This window comes from Thalassophryne amazonica, chromosome 2 (assembly GCF_902500255.1).
Source record: "Thalassophryne amazonica chromosome 2, fThaAma1.1, whole genome shotgun sequence".
Taxonomy (NCBI): Eukaryota; Metazoa; Chordata; class Actinopteri; order Batrachoidiformes; family Batrachoididae; genus Thalassophryne; species Thalassophryne amazonica.
Genome location: NC_047104.1, coordinates 8,279,583 through 8,305,339, shown reverse-complemented (window position 1 = coordinate 8,305,339; position 25,757 = coordinate 8,279,583). Strand labels below are relative to the sequence as shown.

Sequence of the window (25,757 nt, the reverse complement as noted above, 5' to 3'; positions counted from 1 at the left end):
CGACAGTAATAACTGTGAGGTGATGAAAACTGTGAGATACCAAGGAAACAAAAACCCAACCATACAACACACCAACACAAACAACCACACATGAACAAGCAAGAGTCAGTGACGGCCACGAACACCTGACCATCCACACACAGAGACCCAGATCACAGCTAAATATCCAATTACTACTGTGGCTGGTGTGTTGGGCCAAGACAAAAGTACAGAACCTTACAATATGACATGGCCCACTCCGACATGCCAGGAGCCACACAGGTGATTGCATGGACCTCGATGGAAAGGGGTTCAGGATGTGGAGCCCCAGGAGAAACAAGGAGAAAAAGGACAGTGGGACAGCAGAACCAGTCCAAAACACATCTCTGATGAACACCAGTTTTCACAGGTAAAAACTCAGAGTCTCTGCCTCCATTTTGTACCGAATGGTTATGATGTCCAGCAACATCTTGGGGAACCCACAAATTCTCAGGATGTCCCAGAATGCAGTCCAATCAACTGAATCAAATGATTTCTGAAAATCAACCCAACTATAAAGAAGCATTAATGATGTTCATGGTTGTGTTCTGTGAGTAATCACGGAGCCAGAATGCATTTACATTACATACATACATTTACTCAAGATATTTGACAATATTGTACAGAACTCTGAATAACTCCAAATAACTATGTTCTTTATGTATTCATCCTGCAGAAGGGGGAGGAATTATACAGTCTGATTGCTACTGGTAGGAAAGACCTCCTGTGGCATTCTCTGGTGCACCTCAGTGGTCTCAGTCTATGGCTGAGTAGTAGCTGGTACTTCATCCCATGAAGAATATTCATTGCAAGCACATTTCCTGGCACAGAGAGCATAGTGATACTTCTGTAGTTGTTGCAATCCATATGTTCACAGTTTCCTTTCCAAGCAGGGACAATAAGTACTTTCTTCAGGTCTGTAGGGATGATACCCATCTTCATGATTCAAACAGATTGTTTCTAATACCAGGAGAACAGGATGCCCACCTGCCTGGAGGTGCTCAGCTCCGGTGCCACAGATCTCTGGAGGTTTCCATGGTCACAGCCATTTTATGGTCTTTGCGATCTCACCAACATTTGGTGGTTTGCAATTGGCTGTAGAATTGGCTACAGGCACCCCGGCATTGGAGATGTCTTACATCCTGGCAGGAGGATCAGCCTGATACAACTGCTCAAGGTAGCCAAGGACCATGTGCCAGGACTCAACCCTCTTCCACCATAACTGCAGTTACGAGGTGTAGGTTTGGAGGATCAATGGGCTTTGAATCCTCTGTAAGCAGTTTGAGGGTCATTAGAATGGTGTTCTAATGGCGTTCAGGGTTGCAACCTGATCACAGATTCCTCTAACAAACGCTTTCTTGTAATCACATCCCACTTTTTCCACTCCAGGTACAGCCTCGAGTTCCACTAGGACTCCTCTGGATGATATTTGGAGTGCTCTCAGATATGAAACATGTCTTCCTATAGACGCTGGTGACTCTGACACGATCCTCAACAACTTTCAAGGTGCTGTTGCGGAAGAACTCCCACAACTCATTCATATCACCAGTTGTATCCATGTCTGAAAGTCCTCCAGCCAGACTGTGTGCAGATTTATTGATGTCTGGGCAGATTTAAGTTTGGGTACTGAATAGGGAGTCGTTCAAGACTTCAACTGCATCTTCAGGGAAGCCAGCAGTTACTGATTTTGAGTTATTGTCTACACAAGCTATCTTGGACGGACTCACTCACTCATCTGTTTCTCCGTTTGTACAGAGGTCAGAGGTCAGAGTGGCTCCAATTTTGGTAAAAAGCGATGCAAATTATTGGTTGAGCAAATAGAGTTGTGAAAAGGAATACTTTGGACTATCTGTCATGCTTAGTTATCATATTATAGGGCAACATATGTTATATGCCATTGAATCCAATGAATGTAGACATTGTTTGACCTTTACTGTAGACACCAAACATTTAACACGTTCAAAACCATTCCATTTATTAATCATATTAGCTTAACCAATAATTTGCATCACTTTTTACCAAAATTTGAGTAGCTTTATCTTTTGGCCCCTGTACAAACTGAAACTGACCTTTGTCACCATTTTTTGCTATTTTTACCCCATAACTCCGAAGAATTCAGTCATAAATAGTTCAAACTATACCTTTTGGAATCTTGATGATCAGACAAATAATGTGTTGTAGTTTTCAATATGACTGAAGTATTTTTAATTTTGACCCCTGTGTAATTCTTCAATTGACCCCTTCCTGGCTGCCTATTGAAATATCAAGTGGACACCCTACCTTTTCAAAGTAGTAATGTCAAAGTTTTATTTGTGCTAAAAGTGGTTTTGCATCACCGTTTGAAGGATTTTTTTTTTCAGTTATCTGCTGCACTATAGGAACAAGATTAGCAATGAACCATCTCTGGATGATAAGACTATTTTGCTCAGAGGTTCTACTGACATTTTTCAGTGTTCATCAATACGTTGACACGGTGGACAAACCTGTCAATTACTTTAATTTTCTTGTTATTCTAGCTGGATTTTTCCTGTCAACATGGTTGTACACAGTAAAATCACCAGTGTTAAATTAACACTGACGTGTACATATGGTCCCACTCTGACGGAGTAAGACCATATGTATAATGATAGTGTTAATTTAACACTGTCATTGTTAGTTATACACTGGTAATTTTACTGTGTACCTCCACCACAGTTAACAATCAAAGGTCATTGATGAGGATCAACACAAACATCACATGAATTAAACTCATTGTAACTGTGAAGTTAAGTATTTTTCCACCTTTCATCTACCTTTTTTTGAACTCGGTCAAAAGCAGTCGTACCTTGACTTCTAAAGGTTCAAGTGGCCGTTTGTGACAGAAATCGTACAAAGGAATATCAGAACGCTCAGACTTGCAAATTGATAGAGGAGAAATAAGGTGATGATTTATTTATAAAAGGATATAAGAGAAGGTGAACAGGAAAATAAAAACTGAACAAGACTAAAGGCTGAAGCACAAAACAGAAAACCAGGAGGCAACGTGACTGAACGAGGTCATTCAGCATCAGAGTCAAAGACAGAAAGAAACTACTTCTTCTTATGGGCCCCTTCACACAGCAGGAATTGCATGCAAAATGTGTAAAATCGTAGCTGCCTCCAAGGTCTCGTACACCTGTTGCTACAACTGTTTACACACACCAGCAGCTGAAAGACAGAGTGTGCGCTGTGAGAGTCCATCAAACCTTCTCGCGGCAGGTGTTGACCAATTTCCAGCTGACACGCATTAACATCTAACACTGCTTGTTTGGCACTTAGAAAATGTGTGGCCATTCACACTATTAACACAAAAACAGTCAGCAGACAATCACTGTTGAGCTGGATGTGAAATTTGTCCAAGTGCCCTATGACTGTGGAGATGCAAAAAGCCACACACATGTAGTGCATGTGTCTCGCATGTATGCACATGTCGCACCCCCTTCCCCCACTCTCCCTAACACATCTGATGTGCCGGAGGGAGCAGACTTGCATAAAATGCTTATATGTATGTACAGATTTGATCACATGGGGCCGGACAGCGAGGTCTGATCGCACACAGCATGGGGAGGGGCCTGTCAGCTGATGACAGCACACTGACAGCTGGATGACGGCTCAGGGCACATATTACAAACACAGACACCACCACCAGGACAAGTATATAAATAATTATCCGCTGAATGGACAGGGGGCATGTCTGCTCACAGCTGCGGCTGTAAAGATCTCTGCTCCTGGACGCCCCAGCTTGAGAACACGTTCCGTGTGTGGAAGGACATGAACTTACATTCCTCCGTGAGGCATGTGTGTCTGCCTGCTGTCTTCATGTGGAAATATATAAAACATCTTTTGCCTTTGTGCTGGGCTGCAGCGGCTGCACACAGCGCACCTGTCTTTGTTGATTTCATGTCTTTGTTGATTTCAGACATTTTTCTTCATCAATTACAGGGCAGCGATGGTAGTGCAGTGGTCCAGTTTCTGTCTGGTAATCAGAGGTTACAGGTTCAAATCCCATGAGTGATATTATTTTTTAACCAGGGTTATTTAAATGTGGGCTTCTGTATTGCGTCCCTTTTATGTATTATTTATATCAACCCAGTGATATTCACTAATTATACAGCTGGTTTTTATTTTATTGTTCTTCACATCAGCGGCATGACGTGAAGCACCTGGTTCTTTTGCTGTGGCTGTTGAGGAAAAACTAGAGTGATCTGAATTGTTCAGCAGCTGACATTGGATGAATATGGGCGTGTGTGTGGAGACAATTCGCCTCATTACAATGTGACAGAACTTAACAAAGCGCTGTTACGCGTGATAGTGTGCAACAGCACGCAACAATGTGGAACATTATTCTTGAGCGTGCGTAATGGTTCCTGATAATTCTCCAGCAACATTTATTAATTGTAATGTGTGGTAACAGGTTGCAGTAGTTCCTGAGGAGACCTGACACTTCTGCCCCAAATCATCACATTCGTGATCAGCGGCAAAGAATGTATACTTCGTGGCATTCGTGACTTGTGGTCGTTATGTGTAAATGCAGCATTAAATAAAACACACTCATTTTATTTTATTTGTTGGTTTTACAGCATGTTTTTAATTTGGAGATAGAATTTTGTCCTGTCTTTAATGCTGTTTTGTTTTCTTCCAGTTGAGATGTTTATTACCTCCGCCAAGGAGGTTATGTTTTCGGTTGTGTCCATTTGTTTGTTGGTTGGTTGGTTGGTTGGTTGGTTGGTTTGTTAGCAGGATTACTCAAAAAAATCCTCAATGGATTTCAATGAAATTTTTTATCAGGGGTGTATCTTGGCCTAACTTAGAAGTCCTTAAATTTTGGTAATGATCCAGAACACGATCAGGATCCAGTAATTTTTTAAGGATACTTTATCATTGCAGGATTGGGCCAATTTCAACATTTTTGCATCTAACTTCATGAAGACGGGTCACAAAGGCTGAACAAAAATTAAGTTACGACACAACAATAATTTAACATTTGTTTCTCCTCATGGAATAAACTTATTACAAAATTAAAAAAAAAAAAAAAACGTGTAGTTCATGCAGTTTCTCTTTATAAATACATTTGCTGAAGATCTAAGGGTTTAACCCTCTGGGGCCGACTCCATCGTATACAACAGCTGAGACCAAGCTTTACTAAATTATAAATAACTTTTTAATGATATGAGATAGAAACGTCCTTTTTTTGCTGAAAGGTTAACTCTGCGGACTTTCGAGCCACCGTCCACCATCTTTGTACTCCTCATAGAAGCTGTGTGATGACATGAGCAATGTGAGTGTCCAATCGGAATTGGATCACCGTCACATGGCTTTCCAAAATCCAATCGTAGGGCAGATTCACCTCCCGTGACACATCAAAGATTGTTTTTAGAAGTGGTGTGTTACTAGTTTATTTTAGTTTGCTGTGTGTTTTGAATAATTTGTGTGGAAAATTATTTCTGCTTTACTTTTTCCTTTCTCATTTCTGATTGTAAACCTTTATTACACTTATAAAACACAATTATAGCATACATATTTTGAAAGTACAGGTTGTCCTGAAAAAAAAGACATAAAACTTGATTGTGGGATGCAGGGAGAGCTGCTAACAGCAATAATAAAACATTTATGCCAGGCAAGTGAACTGTCCAAAAACATGCCCTTGGACCCCAGAGAGTTAACCACTGAATCTGAAACATGACGGTCGATGCGTTAAACAACGTGGAATAAGTCTCTTTGCCAAAGAGTATTCCATGTGATGTCAGTGACCCTATGGCCTTGGCAGAGGTTTGCGCTCTCTGAGTGCTTCTAGTTTATTTTGTTTTAACTGTGGAGATCACTTTGACATTTTCCAATTGAAAGTGCTACATAAATAAATATATTATTATGCATTATTTTATTCATAAATCAGTGAAATGATAAGCTTTTATTGTTCTTTTCCCATGAGGTTCAGTTCATTCTGGAACATTACTAAAAATTAACCCCCAATAAAAAAAGCATTTGTTATGTCCTGATCGGTGTGTTCATGTGCTGTTGTGAGAAATCAACAAAAGAGTTTCACAGTCAGCTGTGATATGTTTGTGGTGGAAAGTTGAAGACAGCAGAAAACAATTATCAGAAAACAAGTGTGCATTGATTTTCAGTGACTGTGACATATTAAGCTGTTAAATTTAACGTGCTCTACGTTAAGATTGTGTGGTATAACGTTAGCTGTGGCGATGTTCCACGCTGACAGTTTAATCTACATCGTTATGCACCACAACATTTTCAGAACAGATTTTCTGTAGCTTTCTGATTTCATCCAGTTTGTAATTGGAACTGTTCTCTGTGGGTTTCACATTAAGTTAGCGCATTGTCCATATGATGCACAAACATCATTGTCATCTCTCATGTTTGGTGTGACCAAGGAAAACATCACATGTACCCAAACTGACTTCTGCATTTCTTTCTTTGAATGTTATTGTTGTTGTCCATTCGGCTGCTTCCGTTTTTTTTGTTCGGTGTCACCACAGCAGATACAACCAGATCTGCATTGGTATTTGGCACAAGTTTTACACCGGATGCCCTTCCTGCCAGTGTAACCTGGAGAAACACACTCAGCCGCTGGTGTTCCAAAGAGGTCTCCCATCCAAGTACTAACCAGGCCCAGCACTGCTTAGTTTCTGAGATCTGACGCCTTTCTTTCTTTGAATAACTAATGAATATTGCATTGGAGCAGTTACTCAAAGTTGGTGGTGCCATTCTCTGTTGATCTTGTTCCCATTTGGATGAATTGCTCACCCATGGGGACTGAAGTCATTGCTTTTATGTTGGTCCTGGAAGGATTTATTTTACTCAGCATCAATTGAAGTCGTATTCATCATGCTGTGTCCCTGCTTGTTGCAGATCCGGTGAGCGCTCTCTGCTAAATGTTTCAATTGGCTCCCGTTAAATTTTTCTGCACTTGATTTATGTAATATATACAGGCTTGCTGAATACGAGTGTTTGGACATAAAAACTCTCTGGCACAAACATAAATTCACTGACGCTCTGCTTGTGTGGCAAAATCGATTTGACGAGGATATCTGGAGGAGCACTCAGAGTGTATACCTTCGTCAACAGCCAAGAAGGAGCAAAACTAATTTTATTTTATGCACAAAAAAATCTTTAGTCACCAGAAACTAAAACGCTAATTAATGTTATTGTACGAGCAACAAATAACTCAAAAGGAAATTGCTTCTTGTTGCCACTGAATAAACAAAACATGTTGAGGCTAAATGTGTACATTTGTCTCACTACATATAAACAAACTTTTAAAAGAAAAAACTATTTTTAAACCTTTATAATGAGCCTTACCTTAGCCTAGCTTTCCTCCATGTTGTCCTCCAGCTATCCCAAATTGCAAATAATTACAGCACTAAGTAGTTTGAAGGTTATATCCTCACTGTATTCAAGAGTGTGGTCTTTCAGTGTGAGAGCATGATTTATTAATTTACACATTCTCTGAGACCCAGCATGTCCTCCTCATTCAGATCAGCATCTTCTTGTTTTATTGTAGTTGGCACCCAGCTTAATGGTGCATTGCTCCCATCTTCTGCTCCAAAGTGTGGCTAAGACTGTGCCTCATTAAGATCAGTATACAGGGGCCTCAAGCGTGTATATGATGCCATCTTGTGGCCATAGATGACAATGCACTATTTTTTTCCAGATACAAAGTTGCTTCAAAATATAAGTTGTAGGATCAGCCCCACAAGTTAAAAAAAGAAAAAGAAAAAAGTGAGACATAGTCTGGAAAATGCCATACTTTCACTTCCTCTCATAGTTTAAAAACATAATAATGAATCTGACTTAAACTGTCCAGAGAGGTGTGTGTCAGAGTGAGTGGCTATCTTTCTGTACATGTTACTCCTCTGACAAACTGTCAGGTTGTTCCTTGCTTCTCACACAAAGGATGCTGAGTGTTAGCCAACCTTTAGAACCATTATGAGGGAACCATTATGAGGGAACATCGGGATCAACATTTTGTCAATATGGTGTGTTTTGCTGGACATGATCCAGGATGCCGGTGCCTGAGTGCCAAGGACCCCAGTGACTGGAGAAGGTCAAGAATATGCTCATGTTTCACCTGCCTGCAGCAGTAGATGGTTACTTTGGAAAGGTAAGGTTGTTTTCCTGGGTGGTTGCCATCCATGTGGATATAGAGACAAGCCATAATCAGAGATGAACATCAAGACAAGGGTCTGAATCACTTGGAAAGAAGATTGATTCCCTTTGAAGGCCAATATATCAGACACTGAGAGGGAAAGCAAAGTTTTTTTCCAGACAAATTAATCTTGGCAAGTCATTTATCTGTGATAGTTTGTAATGTGTCAGTGAACTTGCTGCCAAATTATTGCACAGTATTATTTATCTATATATTAAAAGCCAAGTGGCCTCTGTGTGCGTGCGTACGTGCGTGTTCTTGGCTTTGATCACGGTGAAACTGGGGAGAACTGACATTTGCCGTTGGGTATTCTTATGTATTTTGGGTCAACGATGAAACACCACAAAAAAGGAAAGTTGATAGGGCAAATATTTTTGGGAGAAATTTGGGATATTAGCTCACAACACTGAACAATGGACGTTAATCATTAAATTCTGGACTCACATGCCATTCCAGCAGGGGGCGGGTTAGGGTTAGGGTTAGGGTTAGAGTTAAATCATCTACATTTTAAAAGCCAAGTGGCCTCTGAGTCTGTCTGTGCCTGTGTGTAACGTTAATCACAGTGAAACTGGGGAAAGCTGACATTTACTGTTTGGTTTGCTTATGTATTTCGGATGTGGATCCCCACAGGCAATGTGCTAGTTTATTATATATATATATATATATATATATATATATATTTTTTTTTTTTTTTTTTTTTTTTTTTCTGAAAATACATAACAGACCTGCGTCTGAGGTCCTGCGGACCACAAAAGGTGAGACTCTCTATTTACCAGTTGACAGTGGTGGGCACAGACAACCAAAAAATTAAGTGAAAATTAATAACGGCTGATGAGAGATTTTGAGGTGATACTGTCGCTTTAAGGACTTCCCACGGAGCGGGACGTCGTGCAGCACTCCCAGGCGCCGTCGTCAGCCTGTTTCAAGCTGAAAAACTCCACATTTCAGGCTCTATTGATCCAGGACGTCGTGAGAGAACAGAGAAGTTTTTAATGAAAGACGTGCAGACGGATCCGTGCGGACGGATCCGCGCGTCGGGACGCAGCCGGCGCGGTGCGGCGGCACAGGAAAAACACCTCCGTGTTGATAACCATTTGTAAAATCCAGGCGGCTTTTGATGGCTTTCAGTGGAGTGAGTATATGAGAAATTGTTTAACAGCTGGACATGTTCCAACTTGTCCTTAAGGCTTCCAACAGAGGTGTTTTCCTGTGGCGGAGCGTCGCGGCCGCTGCGAGCCGACGCTGCAATCCGCCGCTGCAATCCGCCCCCACGTCTTTCATTAAAAAAATCTCCTTTAACAGTGGAATATCCACATAAAATGCTGAAACCGACTTCTTCTGAAACTTCTCTGTTCTCTCACGACGTCCTGGATCAATAGAGCCTGAAATGTGGAGGTTTTCAGCTTGAAACAGGCTGACGATGGCGCCTGAGAGCACTGCACGACATCTCGCTCCGTGGGAAGTCCTTAATGTGACAGTATCACCTCAAAATCTCTCATCAGCCGTTAAAATTTTCACCGAAAACCAGCTTAATTTTTCGAACCGTGTCCACTTCGATGTGCCTCACAGGTTTAGAAAAAAATTTTGATCAAACAAAGCGCCAGTCTCTCAGCAACTTCTCAGACAAAGGAATTCCGACGAGGGGCTGGACGACTCCTCCCACAAGGAGTGCTCACAGGCGAATGACGTCACCGACAGGCGTGGAAAAACTCACGCATGCGCACGAGGGTTGAAGCATGTCTGACGTAAAAACATACGAATGAAATCCATACAGTTTTTGAAAAAAATAAAAAGGACCTATACTTTATTGACAGACCTCGTATAACTGAAAAGTTATCTTTGACAAAGCTAAAACGATAAACCACCCAAAAATGTGTCAGACCTTACAGATAACTGATAACAGATAAATTCCAGTATTGTCTCTGGTACACTTACAACTACTAAACAAGTTGATTTTGAGTTTTAACACAACAATCACTTTTGGAAGCACCAGAAGCAACAACAGACCCAAACAATGAGTCAGCAATTCTGTCCTTAAGTGTCCTGCATGGTTTCCAGCACAGAAGCAACTGAGAGGAGCCACAAAGCTCAACTCTCTACTCAATCACAATGCTGCCATCAGGCCGAGGTCTTCGAAAATAAAGCAGTGCTGAGTTATGGTTTGGTGTATAAATAAAATTAATACTGATAGAATAACTCCATTAATGTCAATTCTGTCATTTGTGCAAAGTTAAGATATAACATATATCTTTTAATGTTGAATAATGCCCTAATGCTGAAGTTTTGTAACAAATACAGACAGATGGCATTATGGGTAAAATGTGCCTCCACTAACTGATTGGTTGATTCATTCTATGTAAACCAACACGTTAATGTGAGGTGTGTCGTGTGTTGGTGTTTACAGATAAATGTGCTTTTGTAAAATATGCCATTTTTTATTTGCAAAAAGAAAAGGCATTTAAAAAAAAAAAAAAAAAAAGCCAAGTTGTAATTAGATAACTGTCTGATATAACCGGTGTCAAAATAAATACAACACTGCCATGATCTACTGGTGCCAGTGCGAGTTTTGGCCCTTTTTCAGTTGATTTTTCATTCGTGCGAGAATTTTTTAGGATCGCACCGAGTTTCAGGTTAATTGCGCGTCCCGCATCCTTTAGTGTACATGGAGTAACGAGCTATGTTTAACATCTCACAACCACCTCTCACACTGTGCCTGTGCAAACACCGCAGACCTGTCTTCTAATGTTTTTGTTGTTTTGTTTTTAAACTTTGATGTCTCCCATCGAGAGTTTTTGTAAATTAAGTTTGAAAAAAAAAAAAGCTTGTTTACGTTTTGCTTCTGGAAACAAGAGTCCGACGTGTGGTTTTTGAACGTACAATGTGTGTGAGAACATAAATCGTGTGCTCTGAACTTTTACACCGTGCAGTTCTCTGGTACAGTGTCTGCCCAGCTTCAGTCTGAATACTGCCATGAACACTACTGGCCAGTAGATGGCAGTAGAGAACTTGAAAACTTGCAAACACAAAATTCCAGATAATCTGCGTTGCTATTTGCTATGTTTAAGATGTGTGGAATTTAATTAAAGCAAACACAATAACAATGTCTATAAACCCAGAGAATATATTCACGAGAGTTTTACGCACTAGAGTTTAATGCTGTTGTCCTGATCAGAGTGTCTCAAATGCATTCTCCTGTCGTGAACGTACTGAGATTACCCTATTACCCATAATGCACTGCTGGGCACAGCATGCCCACACTAAAACCTTAAAATATAGCATATTACTTTAAAACTAAAACATATATCTGATATTTTACTTTAGAAAACTTCAGAAGTGACGTTAATTTAAATAACTTGTCTGAAATAAGTTTGGTTAAAATTTGAACCATAAGTTAAAAATGTATGCCTCTGGATAACTGGCCACATATCAGTATGGGTTAAAAGAAATGACTTTTTTTTTTTGTGACCAGTTCTTCTTTGCCTGCAGAGGATAGAGTGGTTTCTTCTAGAAGCAGTTCTCTTCTGTTTGTAGAGGGTAGAACTACACATCTGTTTACCGTTGTTTACCACTTTAATGGTCTAAAAGTTATCTGAAAAGATAATCTGATAATGAAAACTTTATCTTCGATAATTATCAGATTAGCGGAACTGTGCCCACCACTGCCAGTCAATTTATGCTCCTACCTTCCCCTATACTCATGAACTTTGGGAAATGACTGAAAGAACAAGGTGAAGGATACAAGTGGTGGAAATGAGATTCCTCAAGTGGGTATCTGGGTTTATTTACACTTAAGGACAGGGTGAGAAGCTCAACTATGCGGGAGGAGCTCAGATGAGTGGCTGCTTCTTCACATCAAAAGGATCTAGCTGAGGTGGTTTGGGCATCTAATGAGGATTGCCACCTGGTCATCTCCCTGTGGAGGTCTTCCAGGTACGTACAACTGGGAGGAGGCCTCAGGGAACACCCAGGACACATTATACAACCCCTGGCAAAAATTATGGAATCACCGGCCTCGGAGGATGTTCATTCAGTTGTTTAATTTTGTAGAAAAAAAGCAGATCACAGACATGACACAAAACTAAAGTCATTTCAAATGGCAACTTTCTGGCTTTAAGAAACACTATAAGAAATCAAGAAAAAACGATTGTGGCAGTCAGTAATGGTTACTTTTTTAGACCAAGCAGAGGAAAAAAATATGGAATCACTCAATTCTGAGGAAAAAAATATGGAATCACCCTGTAAATTTTCATCCCCAAAACTAACACCTGCATCATATCAGATCTGCTCATTAGTCTGCATCTAAAAAGGAGTGATCACACCTTGGAGAGCTGTTGCACCAAGTGGACTGACATGAATCATGGCTCCAACACGAGAGATGTCAATTGAAACAAAGGAGAGGATTAGCAAACTCTTAAAAGAGAGTAAATCATCACGCAATATTGCAAAAGATGTTGGTTGTTCACAGTCAGCTGTGTCTAAACTCTGGACCAAATACAAACAACATGGGAAGGTTGTTAAAGGCAAACATACTGGTAGACCAAGGAAGACGTCAAAGCGTCAAGACAGAAAACTTAAAGCAATATGTCTCAAAAATCGAAAAATGTACAACAAAACAAATGAGGAACGAATGGGAGGAAACTGGAGTCAACGTCTGTGACCAAACTGTAAGAAACCGCCTAAAGGAAATGGGATTTACATACAGAAAAGCTAAACGAAAGGCATCATTAACACCTAAACAGAAAAAAACAAGGTTACAATGGGCTAAGGAAAAGCAATTGTGGACTGTGGATGACTGGATGAAAGTCATATTCAGTGATGAATCTCGAATCTGCATTGGGCAAGGTGATGATGCTGGAACTTTTGTTTGGTGCCTTTCGAATGACATTTATAAAGATGACTGCCTGAAGAGAACATGTAAATTTCCACAGTCATTGATGATATGGGGCTGCATGTCAGGTAAAGGCACTGGGGAGATGGCTGTCATTACATCATCAATAAATGGACAAGTTTATGTTGATATTTTGGACAATTGAAAGGATGTTTGGGGATGATGAAATCATTTTTCAAGATGATAATGCATCTTGCCATAGAGCAAAAACTGCAAAAACATTCCTTGCAAAAAGACACATAGGGTCAATGTCAATGAGCAGATCTGATTTGATGCAGGTGTTAATTTGGGGGATGAAAATTTACAGGGTGATTCCATAATTTTTTCCTCAGAATTGAGTGATTCCATATTTTTTTCCCTCTGCTTGGTCTAAAAAAGTAACCGTTACTGACTGCCACAATCTTTTTTTCTTGATTTCTTATAGTGTTTCTTAAAGCCAGAAAATTGCCATTTGAAATGACTTTAGTTTTGTGTCATGTCTGTGATCTGCTTTTTTTCTACAAAATTAAACAACTGAATGAACATCCTCTGAGGCCGGTGATTCCATAATTTTTGCCAGGGGTTGTATTTCTCAGATGGTTTGGGAATCCCTCAGGATCCCCCACAAAGAGTTACACAACTTGGATAGAAAAGTGGGGGGTGACTGGTTTGGTCTACTGCCACCACGACCCAGACAAGCATCAGAAAATGAATGAATGAACATAATTTTAATGCAATGTGCACATAGTCGCTGCACTGGATCACAGGTTGTCTTGTTTGAGATCCAGAGCAGTATGGTCACCACGTTCCCCTCCAAAGTATCTTCAAGCAACTTTTGTTGCAGGGAAAAGTTGACTCTTGACATGATACAAATATGTTCTAAATGTAAAATAATGATGTTCTTTTGTGTGTTCGTTTTCATCCACTGGCTAATTTTCCTGGTAACCTGATGATGACCGCCCTGAAGATGACTGATCGTCATTAACACTTTCAGTCAAAGCACCGCACAAGTGCAAAAACAGCGATGACATATAGGCTCAAACCAACATGTTCCAGCCTGGAACCCAAGCTAATGAGATCCTAAAACAGGGTGTCATAACTGCCGTCATTAATTATTCACCTCCTGCATGCAGTGTTTTATTTCCCTGCATTTTGTACTTGTCAAAATGCATATGGAGCTCGGTTGGAATTTCCATTTTTGGCCTGTAATAAGTACATGTTTTAAATTTTTATGATCACTTTTCTTTTTGCACTGCAAATACAATAATGCTGGGCAGATTTTAATGTGGAAGTGCGGTTAAGTAGATTTGAATCAAATCTATATTTTATAGAGATTGCTGCGATCACCAACAGATGTTTTTACAGATTGTATTGTAGATGGGATTAAATGATTATTTTCTTTGTTTTATTATTATTATTTCTGTTAGTGTGTGTGTGTGTGTGTGTGTGTGTGTGTGTGTGTGTGTGTGTGTGTGTGTGTGTGTGTGTGTGTGTGTGTGTGTGTGTGTGTGTGTGTGTGTGTGTTGGTGGGGGGAGGCTTTACATTCCAACTCATCCTTTGACACATCAAACTTTACAAAGTCAAATCCACATCATGAAACCGAAGAGCACTTTTATAGAAACTGAATGAATGAATTAATTTATTCGGCACACAGAAGAACAACACAGACAACAACACACACATAAAAAACAACGTGCAATGAACCCGTATGGCCGAAAGGGTGAAGGCAGAAGCAAAGCTTATAGATACCCTCCCATAAATTATTCATTAGAACGCTCAAAAGAAAACTGTACCAGGACTCACAGGTAATGACCACATTTCCTGGCTAATAAAAATACATGAATGTGAAAAGTTTCCATCTCATTTTATTACAGGGAATCTACATAGGCTCTTGCTTGCCTCTACTGGTGGTTGGCTCTCACTGCGGTATTGTATCACTTCCTGTTCCGGAGCACAGCGGTGTTTTTCTGTATCTGTTAGCTGTTTAATCTGCACAGTTAGATTGATATAGTTATCTAGATTACGATTTGTTTCACAGTGTAATCTTCACGTGCCTTAACTAAAGCACTCCTTCTGCTGAATCACCTCTAAATTATTTACACATTATTCACTTTGCGTGTTTTTAGGAATCCGCTAGCTTAGCACAGCTACTAGCTCTTAGCCGGTTTAGCATGGCGGCTTCTCCTGTCTCTCCCGCACTTTTCTGCTCTGGGTGTGAAATGTTTAGTTATTCCTCGGCCTCCTTTAGCAGTAATGGTACTTGTAATAAGTGTAGCTTATTCGTAGCTTTGGAGGCCAGGCTGGGCGAATTGGAGACTCGGCTCCGCACCGTGGAAAATTCTACAGCTAGCCAGGCCCCTGTAGTCGGTGCGGACCAAGGTAGCTTAGCTGCCGTTAGTTCCCCCCTGGCAGATCCCGAGCAGCCGGGAAAGCAGGCCGACTGGGTGACTGTGAGGAGGAAGCGTAGTTCTAAACAGAAGCCCCGTGTACACCGCCAACCCGTTCACATTTCTAACCGTTTTTCCCCACTCGACGACACACCCGCCGAGGATCAAACTCTGGTTATTGGCGACTCTGTTTTGAGAAATGTGAATTTAGCGACACCAGCAACCATAGTCAGTTGTCTTCCGGGGGCCAGAGCAGGCGACATTGAAGGAAATTTGAAACTGCTGGCTAAGGCTAAGCGTAAATTTGGTAAGATTGTAATTCACGTCGGCAGTAATGACACCCGGTTACGCCAATCGGAGGTCACTAAAATTAACATTGAATCGGTGTGTAACTTTGCAAAAACAATGTAGTTTTCTCTGGGCCCCTCCCCAATCAGACCGGGAGTGACATGTTTAGCCGCATGTTCTCCTTGAATTGCTGGCTGTCTGAGTGGTGTCCAAAAAATGAGGTGGGCTTCATAGATAATTGGCAAAGCTTCTGGGGAAAACCTGGTCTTGTTAGGAGAGACGGCATCCATCCCACTTTGGATGGAGCAGCTCTCATTTCTAGAAATCTGGCCAATTTTCTTAAATCCTCCAAACCGTGACTATCCAGGGTTGGGACCAGGAAGCAGAGTTGTAGTCTTACACACCTCTCTGCAGCTTCTCTCCCCCTGCCATCCCCTCATTACCCCATCCCTGTAGAGACGGTGCCTGCTCCCAGACCACCAACAACCAGCAAAAATATATTTAAGCATAAAAATTCAAAAAGAAAAAATAATATAGCACCTTCAACTGCACCACAGACTAAAACAGTTAAATGTGGTCTATTAAACATTAGGTCTCTCTCTTCTAAGTCCCCGTTAGTAAAAGATATAATAATTGATCAACATATTGATTTATTCTGCATTACAGAAACCTGGTTACAGCAGGATGAATATGTTAGTTTAAATGAGTCAACACCCCCGAGTCACACTAACTGCCAGAATGCTCGTAGCACGGGCCGAGGCGGAGGATTAGCAGCAATCTTCCATTCCAGCTTATTAATTAATCAAAAACCCAGACAGAGCTTTAATTCATTTGAAAGCTTGACTCTTAGTCTTGTCCATCCAAATTGGAAGTCCCAAAAACCAGTTTTATTTGTTATTATCTATCGTCCACCTGGTCGTTACTGTGAGTTTCTCTGTGAATTTTCAGACCTTTTGTCTGACTTAGTGCTTAGCTCAGATAAGATAATTATAGTGGGCGATTTTAACATCCACACAGATGCTGAGAATGACAGCCTCAACACTGCATTTAATCTATTATTAGACTCAATTGGCTTTGCTCAAAATGTAAATGAGTCCACCCACCACTTTAATCATATCTTAGATCTTGTTCTGACTTATGGTATGGAAATAGAAGACTTAACAGTATTCCCTGAAAACTCCCTTCTGTCTGATCATTTCTTAATAACATTTACATTTACTCTGATGGACTACCCAGCAGTAGGGAATAAGTTTCATTACACTAGAAGTCTTTCAGAAAGCGCTGTAACTAGGTTTAAGGATATGATTCCTTCTTTATGTTCTCTAATGCCATATAACAACACAGTGCAGAGTAGCTACCTAAACTCTGTAAGTGAGATAGAGTATCTCGTCAATAGTTTTACATCCTCATTGAAGACAACTTTGGATGCTGTAGCTCCTCTGAAAAAGAGAGCTTTAAATCAGAAGTGCCTGACTCCGTGGTATAACTCACAAACTCGTAGCTTAAAGCAGATAACCCGTAAGTTGGAGAGGAAATGGCGTCTCACTAATTTAGAAGATCTTCACTTAGCCTGGAAAAAGAGTCTGTTGCTCTATAAAAAAGCCCTCCGTAAAGCTAGGACATCTTTCTACTCATCACTAATTGAAGAAAATAAGAACAACCCCAGGTTTCTTTTCAGCGCTGTAGCCAGGCTGACAAAGAGTCAGAGCTCTATTGAGCTGAGTATTCCATTAACTTTAACTAGTAATGACTTCATGACTTTCTTTGCTAACAAAATTTGAACTATTAGAGAAAAAATTACTCATAACCATCCCAAAGATGTATCGTTATCTTTGGCTGCTTTCAGTGATGCCGGTATTTGGTTAGACTCTTTCTCTCCGATTGTTCTGTCTGAGTTATTTTCATTAGTTACTTCATCCAAACCATCAACATGTTTATTAGACCCCATTCCTACCAGGCTGCTCAAGGAAGCCCTACCATTATTTAATGATTCGATCTTAAATATGATCAATCTATCTTTGTTAGTTGGCTATGTACCACAGGCTTTTAAGGTGGCAGTAATTAAACCATTACTTAAAAAGCCATCACTTGACCCAGCTATCTTAGCTAATTATAGGCCAATCTCCAACCTTCCTTTTCTGTCAAAAATTCTTGAAAGGGTAGTTGTAAAACAGCTAACTGATCATCTGCAGAGGAATGGTCTATTTGAAGAGTTTCAGTCAGGTTTTAGAATTCATCATAGTACAGAAACAGCATTAGTGAAGTTTACAAATGATCTTCTTATGGCCTCGGACAGTGGACTCATCTCTGTGCTTGTTCTGTTAGACCTCAGTGCTGCTTTTGATACTGTTGACCATAAAATTTTCTTACAGAGATTAGAACATGCTATAGGTATTAAAGGCACTGCGCTGCGGTGGTTTGAATCATATTTGTCTAATAGATTACAATTTGTTCATGTAAATGGGGAATCTTCTTCACAGACTAAAGTTAATTATGGAGTTCCACAAGGTTCTGTGCTAGGACCAATTTTATTCACTTTATACATGCTTCCCTTAGGCAGTATTATTAGACGGTATTGTTTAAATTTTCATTGTTATGCAGATGATACCCAGCTTTATCTATCCATGAAGCCAGAGGACACACACCAATTAGCTAAACTGCAGGATTGTCTTACAGACATAAAGACATGGATGACCTCTAATTTCCTGCTTTTAAACTCAGATAAAACTGAAGTTATTGTAGTTGGCCCCACAAATCTTAGAAAAATGGTGTTTAATCAGATCCTTACTCTGGATGGCATTACCCTGACCTCTAGTAATACTGTGAGAAATCTTGGAGTCATTTTTGATCAGGATATGTCATTCAAAGCGCATATTAATCAAATATGTAGGACTGCTTTTTTGCATTTACGCAATATCTCTAAAATTAGAAAGGTCTTGTCTCAGAGTGATGCTGAAAAACTAATTCATGCATTTATTTCCTCTAGGCTGGACTATTGTAATTCATTATTATCAGGTTGTCCTAAAAGTTCCCTAAAAAGCCTTCAGTTAATTCAAAATGCTGCAGCTAGAGTACTAACGGGGACTAGAAGGAGAGAGCATATCTCACCCATATTGGCCTCTCTTCATTGGCTTCCTGTTAATTCTAGAATAGAATTTAAAATTCTTCTTCTTACTTATAAGGTTTTGAATAATCAGGTCCCATCTTATCTTAGGGACCTCGTAGTACCATATCACCTCAATAGAGCGCTTCGCTCTCAGACTGCAGGCTTACTTGTAGTTCCTAGGGTTTGTAAGAGTAGAATGGGAGGCAGAGCCTTCAGCTTTCAGGCTCCTCTCCTGTGGAACCAGCTCCCAATTCAGATCAGGGAGACAGACACCCTCTCTACTTTTAAGATTAGGCTTAAAACTTTCCTTTTTGCTAAAGCTTATAGTTAGGGCTGGATCAGGTGACCCTGAACCATCCCTTAGTTATGCTGCTATAGACGTAGACTGCTGGGGGGTTCCCATGATGCACTATTTCTCTTTTGCTCTGTATGCACCACTCTGCATTTAATCATTAGTGATCGATCTCTGCTCCCCTCCACAGCATGTCTTTTTCCTGGTTCTCTCCCTCAGCCCCAACCAGTCCCAGCAGAAGACTGCCCCTCCCTGAGCCTGGTTCTGCTGGAGGTTTCTTCCTGTTAAAAGGGAGTTTTTCCTTCCCACTGTAGCCAAGTGCTTGCTCACAGGGGGTCGTTTTGACCGTTGGGGTTTTACATAATTATTGTATGGCCTTGCCTTACAATATAAAGCGCCTTGGGGCAACTGTTTGTTGTGATTTGGCGCTATATAAAAAAAAAATTGATTGATTGAAATTGATTGATATAGGTAAAATCCTTTGATGACAACTAAAGCTGTCTTACGTTAATAAGTGTACCGTCTGCACTAAAGCCACAGCACGCTGATCAAACATTGTTAAGCTTACCACCGACAAGTGATGCTTTTTTTTGCACAAGGCGTTTACCAAGTACAGCTCAAAGATTTGACCCCAAAATCAGCCAGTGTCTTGAGGCCACCATGCCTAGCACACGTACCAAGTTTGGTGACATTTAGGTGATTAGTAAAGAAGTTATTACACTCACAACATTTCTGTTTTTACACAGTACGCCCTAGTAACCTAAACTTTGACCATTTGACCCACAAAACAATAGGCTTCTTAGCATCATGTGTTTGATGACAAATGTGCCAGTACAACTGAAATTATGTCACTCACAAGTGAACTGTTACATGGGTGGCTTCCCTCATATTGTGCCATTTGAACCACTAGCTGCATGGATGGAAATATATTATGTACAAAGAGTCCTCCCTTAAATGTATCTGCCACAGCTGCCTGCGTCACAAAATGGACTGTGTGATATTTGTTCTCCGTCAGGTCAGGTCAGGTCTTGGGGCGTGTGCAGAAGCCACATATTGGATCCTGGACAGCAACCATCCAGGCAGACTACCAGTCCTTAACCAACTCATTATCTTCCTGTTGGAGGCAGGTAAAACTTTAGCTGCTGTCAGCGTCATGCTAACACAGCCAGATGACGCATAGACTTTGAAAGAAAAGCAAAGCATTGGTGTTTCTAAAACTCTTTGCAGGTGCGCTGCTCTTCTTTGTTGCTTCGCTACCGTGACAGCAAGATGATGCTTTAAAGTGATCAGAGCTGGTGCAGAGAACAGCAGCTGACCAGCTCACCACATCCATATCAAAAATATGGGGAAGGGATGATCTTAGATAGATTCTTAGATAATACTATTAACGGTGTAGACCCAAGTGCAGATGATAACAAGAATTCTAAGTTATAACTTAGCGGCTTCTGCTAGTAAAAATAAATAAAACACTTGTGACTGCTTATGTTTGCGTCATAAAAGAGTCAAAAACCTTGATCATAGCAGAATGAAAATCAAAATAAGAGACATGCTGAGGCTGGCCAGATGTCTCACCTTGCAGGAGAGACGTTGCTGTCGTCACAGTTTCTGGGACGCCATCCTTGCTGTAAATTGACTGTAGGAACTCTGGAACGCAGTCGTTTTCATCAACAATAACAACTCGCACCTATGAGACACAAGGAGAAGGACAAGGTGTCAATTTAAGGAGCAAAGGAAAAAGGAAACTGCAAAAAAAAAATTAAAGTGTTGGGTGGGGGGAGTCAGAGAAAACATCACATGTAAGGACCAATCTGGGATCACGGCAAGTCGTGCTTCAGCAGCACGAATTAATCTAATGGGTTGTGATATTGTGACAACATTTTCGTCATGGCAGCACAAATTCATTCTCAGTCGTTCTGTGATGGCTGCATGAAATTGAAAGTGAAGCGGGGTGGTCGGGGTGGTTATGGTTAGGGTTGGGGGTGGGAGTAGGGTTAGGAATAGTGAGTTAAAAAAGCTCAGTCATGAAAATCTGACTCATTTCGTCGTAGAAGCATGAAAAAAAAATGAGACTGGGCTGGTAAGGACATACGTTTCTTCTTCTTTCAACTGCTCCCATTAGGGGGCGCCACAGCATATCATCAGTCTTTATATTTGATTGGTGCTTGGTATGTCACACGGATTATTCATCCCTATTTGTGTTGTGTTGCATTTACTGTGCAAATTTGGTTCCATACATTTTGTACCATTGTACACTGTGACCACCGCCCTCTAGTGGTGGTGGTGTTTAGCTAAACATGGTGGAGTTTGTTTTGCTGACAGATGAGGATTTGAAGGAGCGAACTGACGGTGCTCATTCTTCTAACACACACACACACACACACACACACACACACACACACACACACACACACACACACAAAAAAAAATTTGCTACGCTGTAAGCCGTCTGGAGGCACGGCGAGCTGTTAGGATTGAAGCTGGACTAATTTCTGATGTGGACTGAGGAAGTACACGAAGTCTATTTTATTTTATTTATTTTTTGAAGTATGCAAAGTCAGTGCACGGCATCATAGACTACATTATCAGAATTATTTTTGAACCATCTGTTTTTCCAAGACAATTTTGGACTCTATTTAAAATTTGTGTTGGACTGCTTGATGTCAAAGCAGCAGTGATGCACACAAAAGTGTAAGTGCTTTTTTTTCCCGTTGTTTATAAATTATTAAAATATCAAATGACAAGGATCTATTTAGCTGTTATATAAAATAAATAATGAATGTTTTTTCATTCTTTCAATAGAAGGAATATTTAATTCGGTGAAAGCTTTCACCACTGATACATATCAGGGCACGAAAGACTGAATTTTGGAGGTGATACGGATACGGATTGGCGGACGTCAGTAATCTCTGATTGCTCTTGTTTAAGATCTCTCTTCAAATTCTCATCTTTTTTTTTACTCCATCTCCAGTGATGTGTAATGTCAATTCAGGTCTTGGGTCGTGGATGGCAACCACGCAGGCAGAAAGCTGATTTGTTTCCATGTCTTCAGACTGTAACCATCTACCTCCTGCTGCTGGGTGAAATGTGGACATGTCCATGACCTTGTCCACTCCGCTGGGGTCCTCAACACTGAGGCAGCAGGGTGCAGGATCACAAGCAGAGAAATGCACCACTCAAAATGTCAGACTTGATCCTCCTTCACAATGCAAGTAACGCTCCTCAATCTTAAATGTTCATTTAAGATAAAGTCCGACTGTACCCAAGGATCTTCCAAGAAGGCCTCATGTGTGTATATATTTATAACATGCAGTTGTCACCTTAGGTCACTGGTTTCCTTAAAATCCTCACAAGCATACAGTAAGACAGGAAGCAGCAGGACCCTAAAGACATGGACCTTTGTTCTCCTGCAGCGATATCAGCAGTTGAGTCCTCGACAGTCCTCAGCAGCACTAATTTTTGTGTGTATCTTCATAATGTGAGCTTGGTGTGATTCAGTTCAGTGATATATACAGACAACATGTCTGCTTTGGAACAGTGAATGTTTTCTTCTCTGACTGGCTTTTCAATCTTGTATTTCTTTGGCTTTGAACAATCCAAATTTAACCTACTGTATATCCAAAATATAAAGCAAACCTCGTTGGAAACACCTTCAAACTTATCCCTGGACACTTTATCCCACTGGGTTTATTTCGCCCTGCACATTAAAGTGGAGTCAGCTCTGTCGTCCTTTCAGCAAGTCACTAAAGAAAGCAGTCTTACGCAGTTTTACAGAAGCTGCAAAGGAGCAAATAAGAGTGCAGCAGAGTGGATTATGTCCACTTCATTAGGGACATCAAGGCAAACACAGCAACTTATAGCAGATTCTGATGCCTGCTGCACCACTCGGGAGGAATAAATAGACACACGGGCTGGAAGGAGAGAATCTCTGACCCCCAGAGCTGCATTTCTTCTCTTTTTTTTCTCTATAGACTCAACACACATCCTCTACAGATGACATCAGTGTGTAAACACTGAGTATTAAATCCTGGTTGGGAAAATGAAATTCTGTAATATCAGTTAATCCTTCAGCAAAGATCAGCGTCCCACCGGAGGACAGCAAAATAAAATCTGACCATGTCGACTCCCCAAGGTGATTTGTGTGTCGTCAGTCTGCCAATATCCACGTTTGCCTTGCCGAGCACGTCCCCGGGCTGCAGCGTGCACACTATGCGGCACAGTAACAGGAAATGGCAAAGGCCTCAGAAAGACGCGTCAAGGTACAGTATGTGTGAGAGAACGGCAGAGGGGAAAGACCGAAGGATTAGAGGGAGGAAGTCAACCATAGTACAGCAAGATGAGCTTGCACGTATGCAGACATGTGCACACCCGCATGCCCACAGCCCCACGTGGCGGTGGAGGGCAGCTGCAGGCGAGTCTCAGCCTGGTTAGGTAACTAATGGTGCAGACAAGCTATCACTCCTGGAGGGAGAAACCTGGAAACTACCTGCAAATTAAAGTCATGCTCAGTGACTCTGGTTCACACAAACACTCCGCCTCCATTTGATGGAGAGGAGACAGATTTCTGAAAAGAAGAATAGACATAAAAGAAAAAAAAAAAGCTTTGGCCATGCAAATAATCCAGATTACTTCAACAATTATTTAATTTCTGTGGCACACCCTTACTCTTTATATTTTAAATTTTTAGTTGCATTTTGGTAAAATTATACTAACCCCCGCGTGGATGATGGATCGACTGATTGGGGTGGTGTTTGCTGTTTTATGGACACTGTATTGGACCACTGTGGTGAACAAAGACCTGAACCAGAAGGCCAGAGTTGTGTTTTACGCTCCTATCCCCACCCATGTTTGTGAACTTTTGATAATGACAGAAAGAGTGAGGTCGCAGATACAAGCGGCGGAAATGAGATTTCTCTGTTGGATATCTGGGCTCACACATTATTACACATGACCCCATCCAGTTTGCAGGATTACACTTAAGGACAGGCAGAGAAGCTCAGCTACCTGGGATGGACTTTGATTAGAGCTGCAGCTTCTTCACATTGAAAGGAGCCAGCTGAGGTGGTCCTGGCATTATGGAGTCCACATTTCACACAATCTGTTCTAAAATTCTTTATGTGATCCAAGCTATCATGAAGCATCAGACAAAAGTTCCTGTACACATCAAAGCATGCAATTATTTCAGAGTTTACATGATGATGCCGTGTTTTTTTTTTCTTATGAAAACCATTACAAAGAATCAAGTTGGGAGAATTGGTTCCAGAGAATCAAGTCCTGGAAAATCAAGTCTGGTCAAGAGAAATCAGGTCAAGAGAAACATATCCAGGTCGAGAGAATCAAGTCAGGAGAATAATGTCAGAAGAATCGATTCAGGAGAATCATGTCTGGACATTCAAGTCAGGAAAAGCAGGTCCAGAGAATCAGGGAGGGAAAATCAGATCTCGAGAATAAGTCAGGAGAATCAGATCTGCAGAATAAAGTCAGGAGACTCATGTCTGGAGAATCAGATCTGCAGAATAAAGTCAGGAGAATCAGATCTGGAGAATAAAGTCGGGAGATTTCAGATCAAGAGAATCAGGTTGAGATAATCAAGTCAGGAGAATAATGTCAAGAGAATCAAGTGAAAAGAATCAGGTTGAGAGTATCGAGTGAGGAGTATAATGCCTGGAAAATTAAGTTAGGAGAATCAGGTCCAGAGAATCAATTCAGGAGAATCATGTCCGGAGAATCAGGTCTGGACAATCAAGTCAGGAAAATCAGATCTGGAGAATAAGTCAGGAAAATCACATCTGGAGAATCAAGTCAGGAGAATCAGGTCTGGAGAATAAAATCAGGAGAATCAGGTCTGGAGAATAAAATCAAGAGAATCAAGTCAGGAGAATCAGGTCAGGAAAATCAGATCTGGAGAATAATGTCTGGAAAATTAAGACAGGAGAATCAGGTCGAGAATCAAGCTGGGAGACTTGTGTGGAGAATCAAGTCAAGAGAATTAGGTCGGGAGAATCAGATCCAGAGAATCAAGTCTAGCGTTGCGCTAGTCCATGTGTATACTTAAACAGTTGATTGTCTGTATTAGAATCTCACTCACTGGAAATAATCTGGTTCAGGTGAGGTGTGGCTCAGAATGGGAATTGATGAGATTTTAATCAGTATCAATTATATTGTTAATTCTGATTATCGGTTCAATCAATTCTTTATCAATTCTATTATCAATTACTGATCAAGTCAAAAAATGTAGATCCACACAGGTTTTCAGCATCAATGCAGCATGTTTTCTTGCTGCTCCATGCAGAGTTTGGCATCATGTCACATGAGCTTTTGTAACACCAAAATGTCAGAAAAACATGGCGACACTGATTAGAGAAATCAATGATGTCTGATTCCTATGGACTGAAAATAGCTGAAATGGTTCTCAATTACCTTCTGTGAGCATCAAATCAAAATCAAATCAATTTTATTTATATAGCGCCAAATCACAACAAACAGTTGCCCCAAGGCGCTTTATATTGTAAGGCAAAAGCATGGTGCCTTGGAAGAACATGGAAGTGTTCTTTACACTGGGTTATTTGTATTTTCCAGGTAATATCCAGTGGTGGGCACAACTAACCAAAATGTTAGC

At 40.8% G+C, this 25,757-nt stretch overlaps 1 protein-coding gene across 1 annotated transcript in view; it reads right to left on the bottom strand.

Annotated features, from left to right (window-relative positions):
* The window catches only part of si:ch211-186j3.6 (neural-cadherin), a 1,133,875-nt gene that overhangs the window by 762,059 nt on the left and 346,059 nt on the right, over nucleotides 1-25,757 (bottom strand). The window contains 1 exon segment of the mRNA XM_034183518.1: nucleotides 20,714-20,825. Coding sequence (XP_034039409.1) covers nucleotides 20,714-20,825 — 112 coding nt within the window.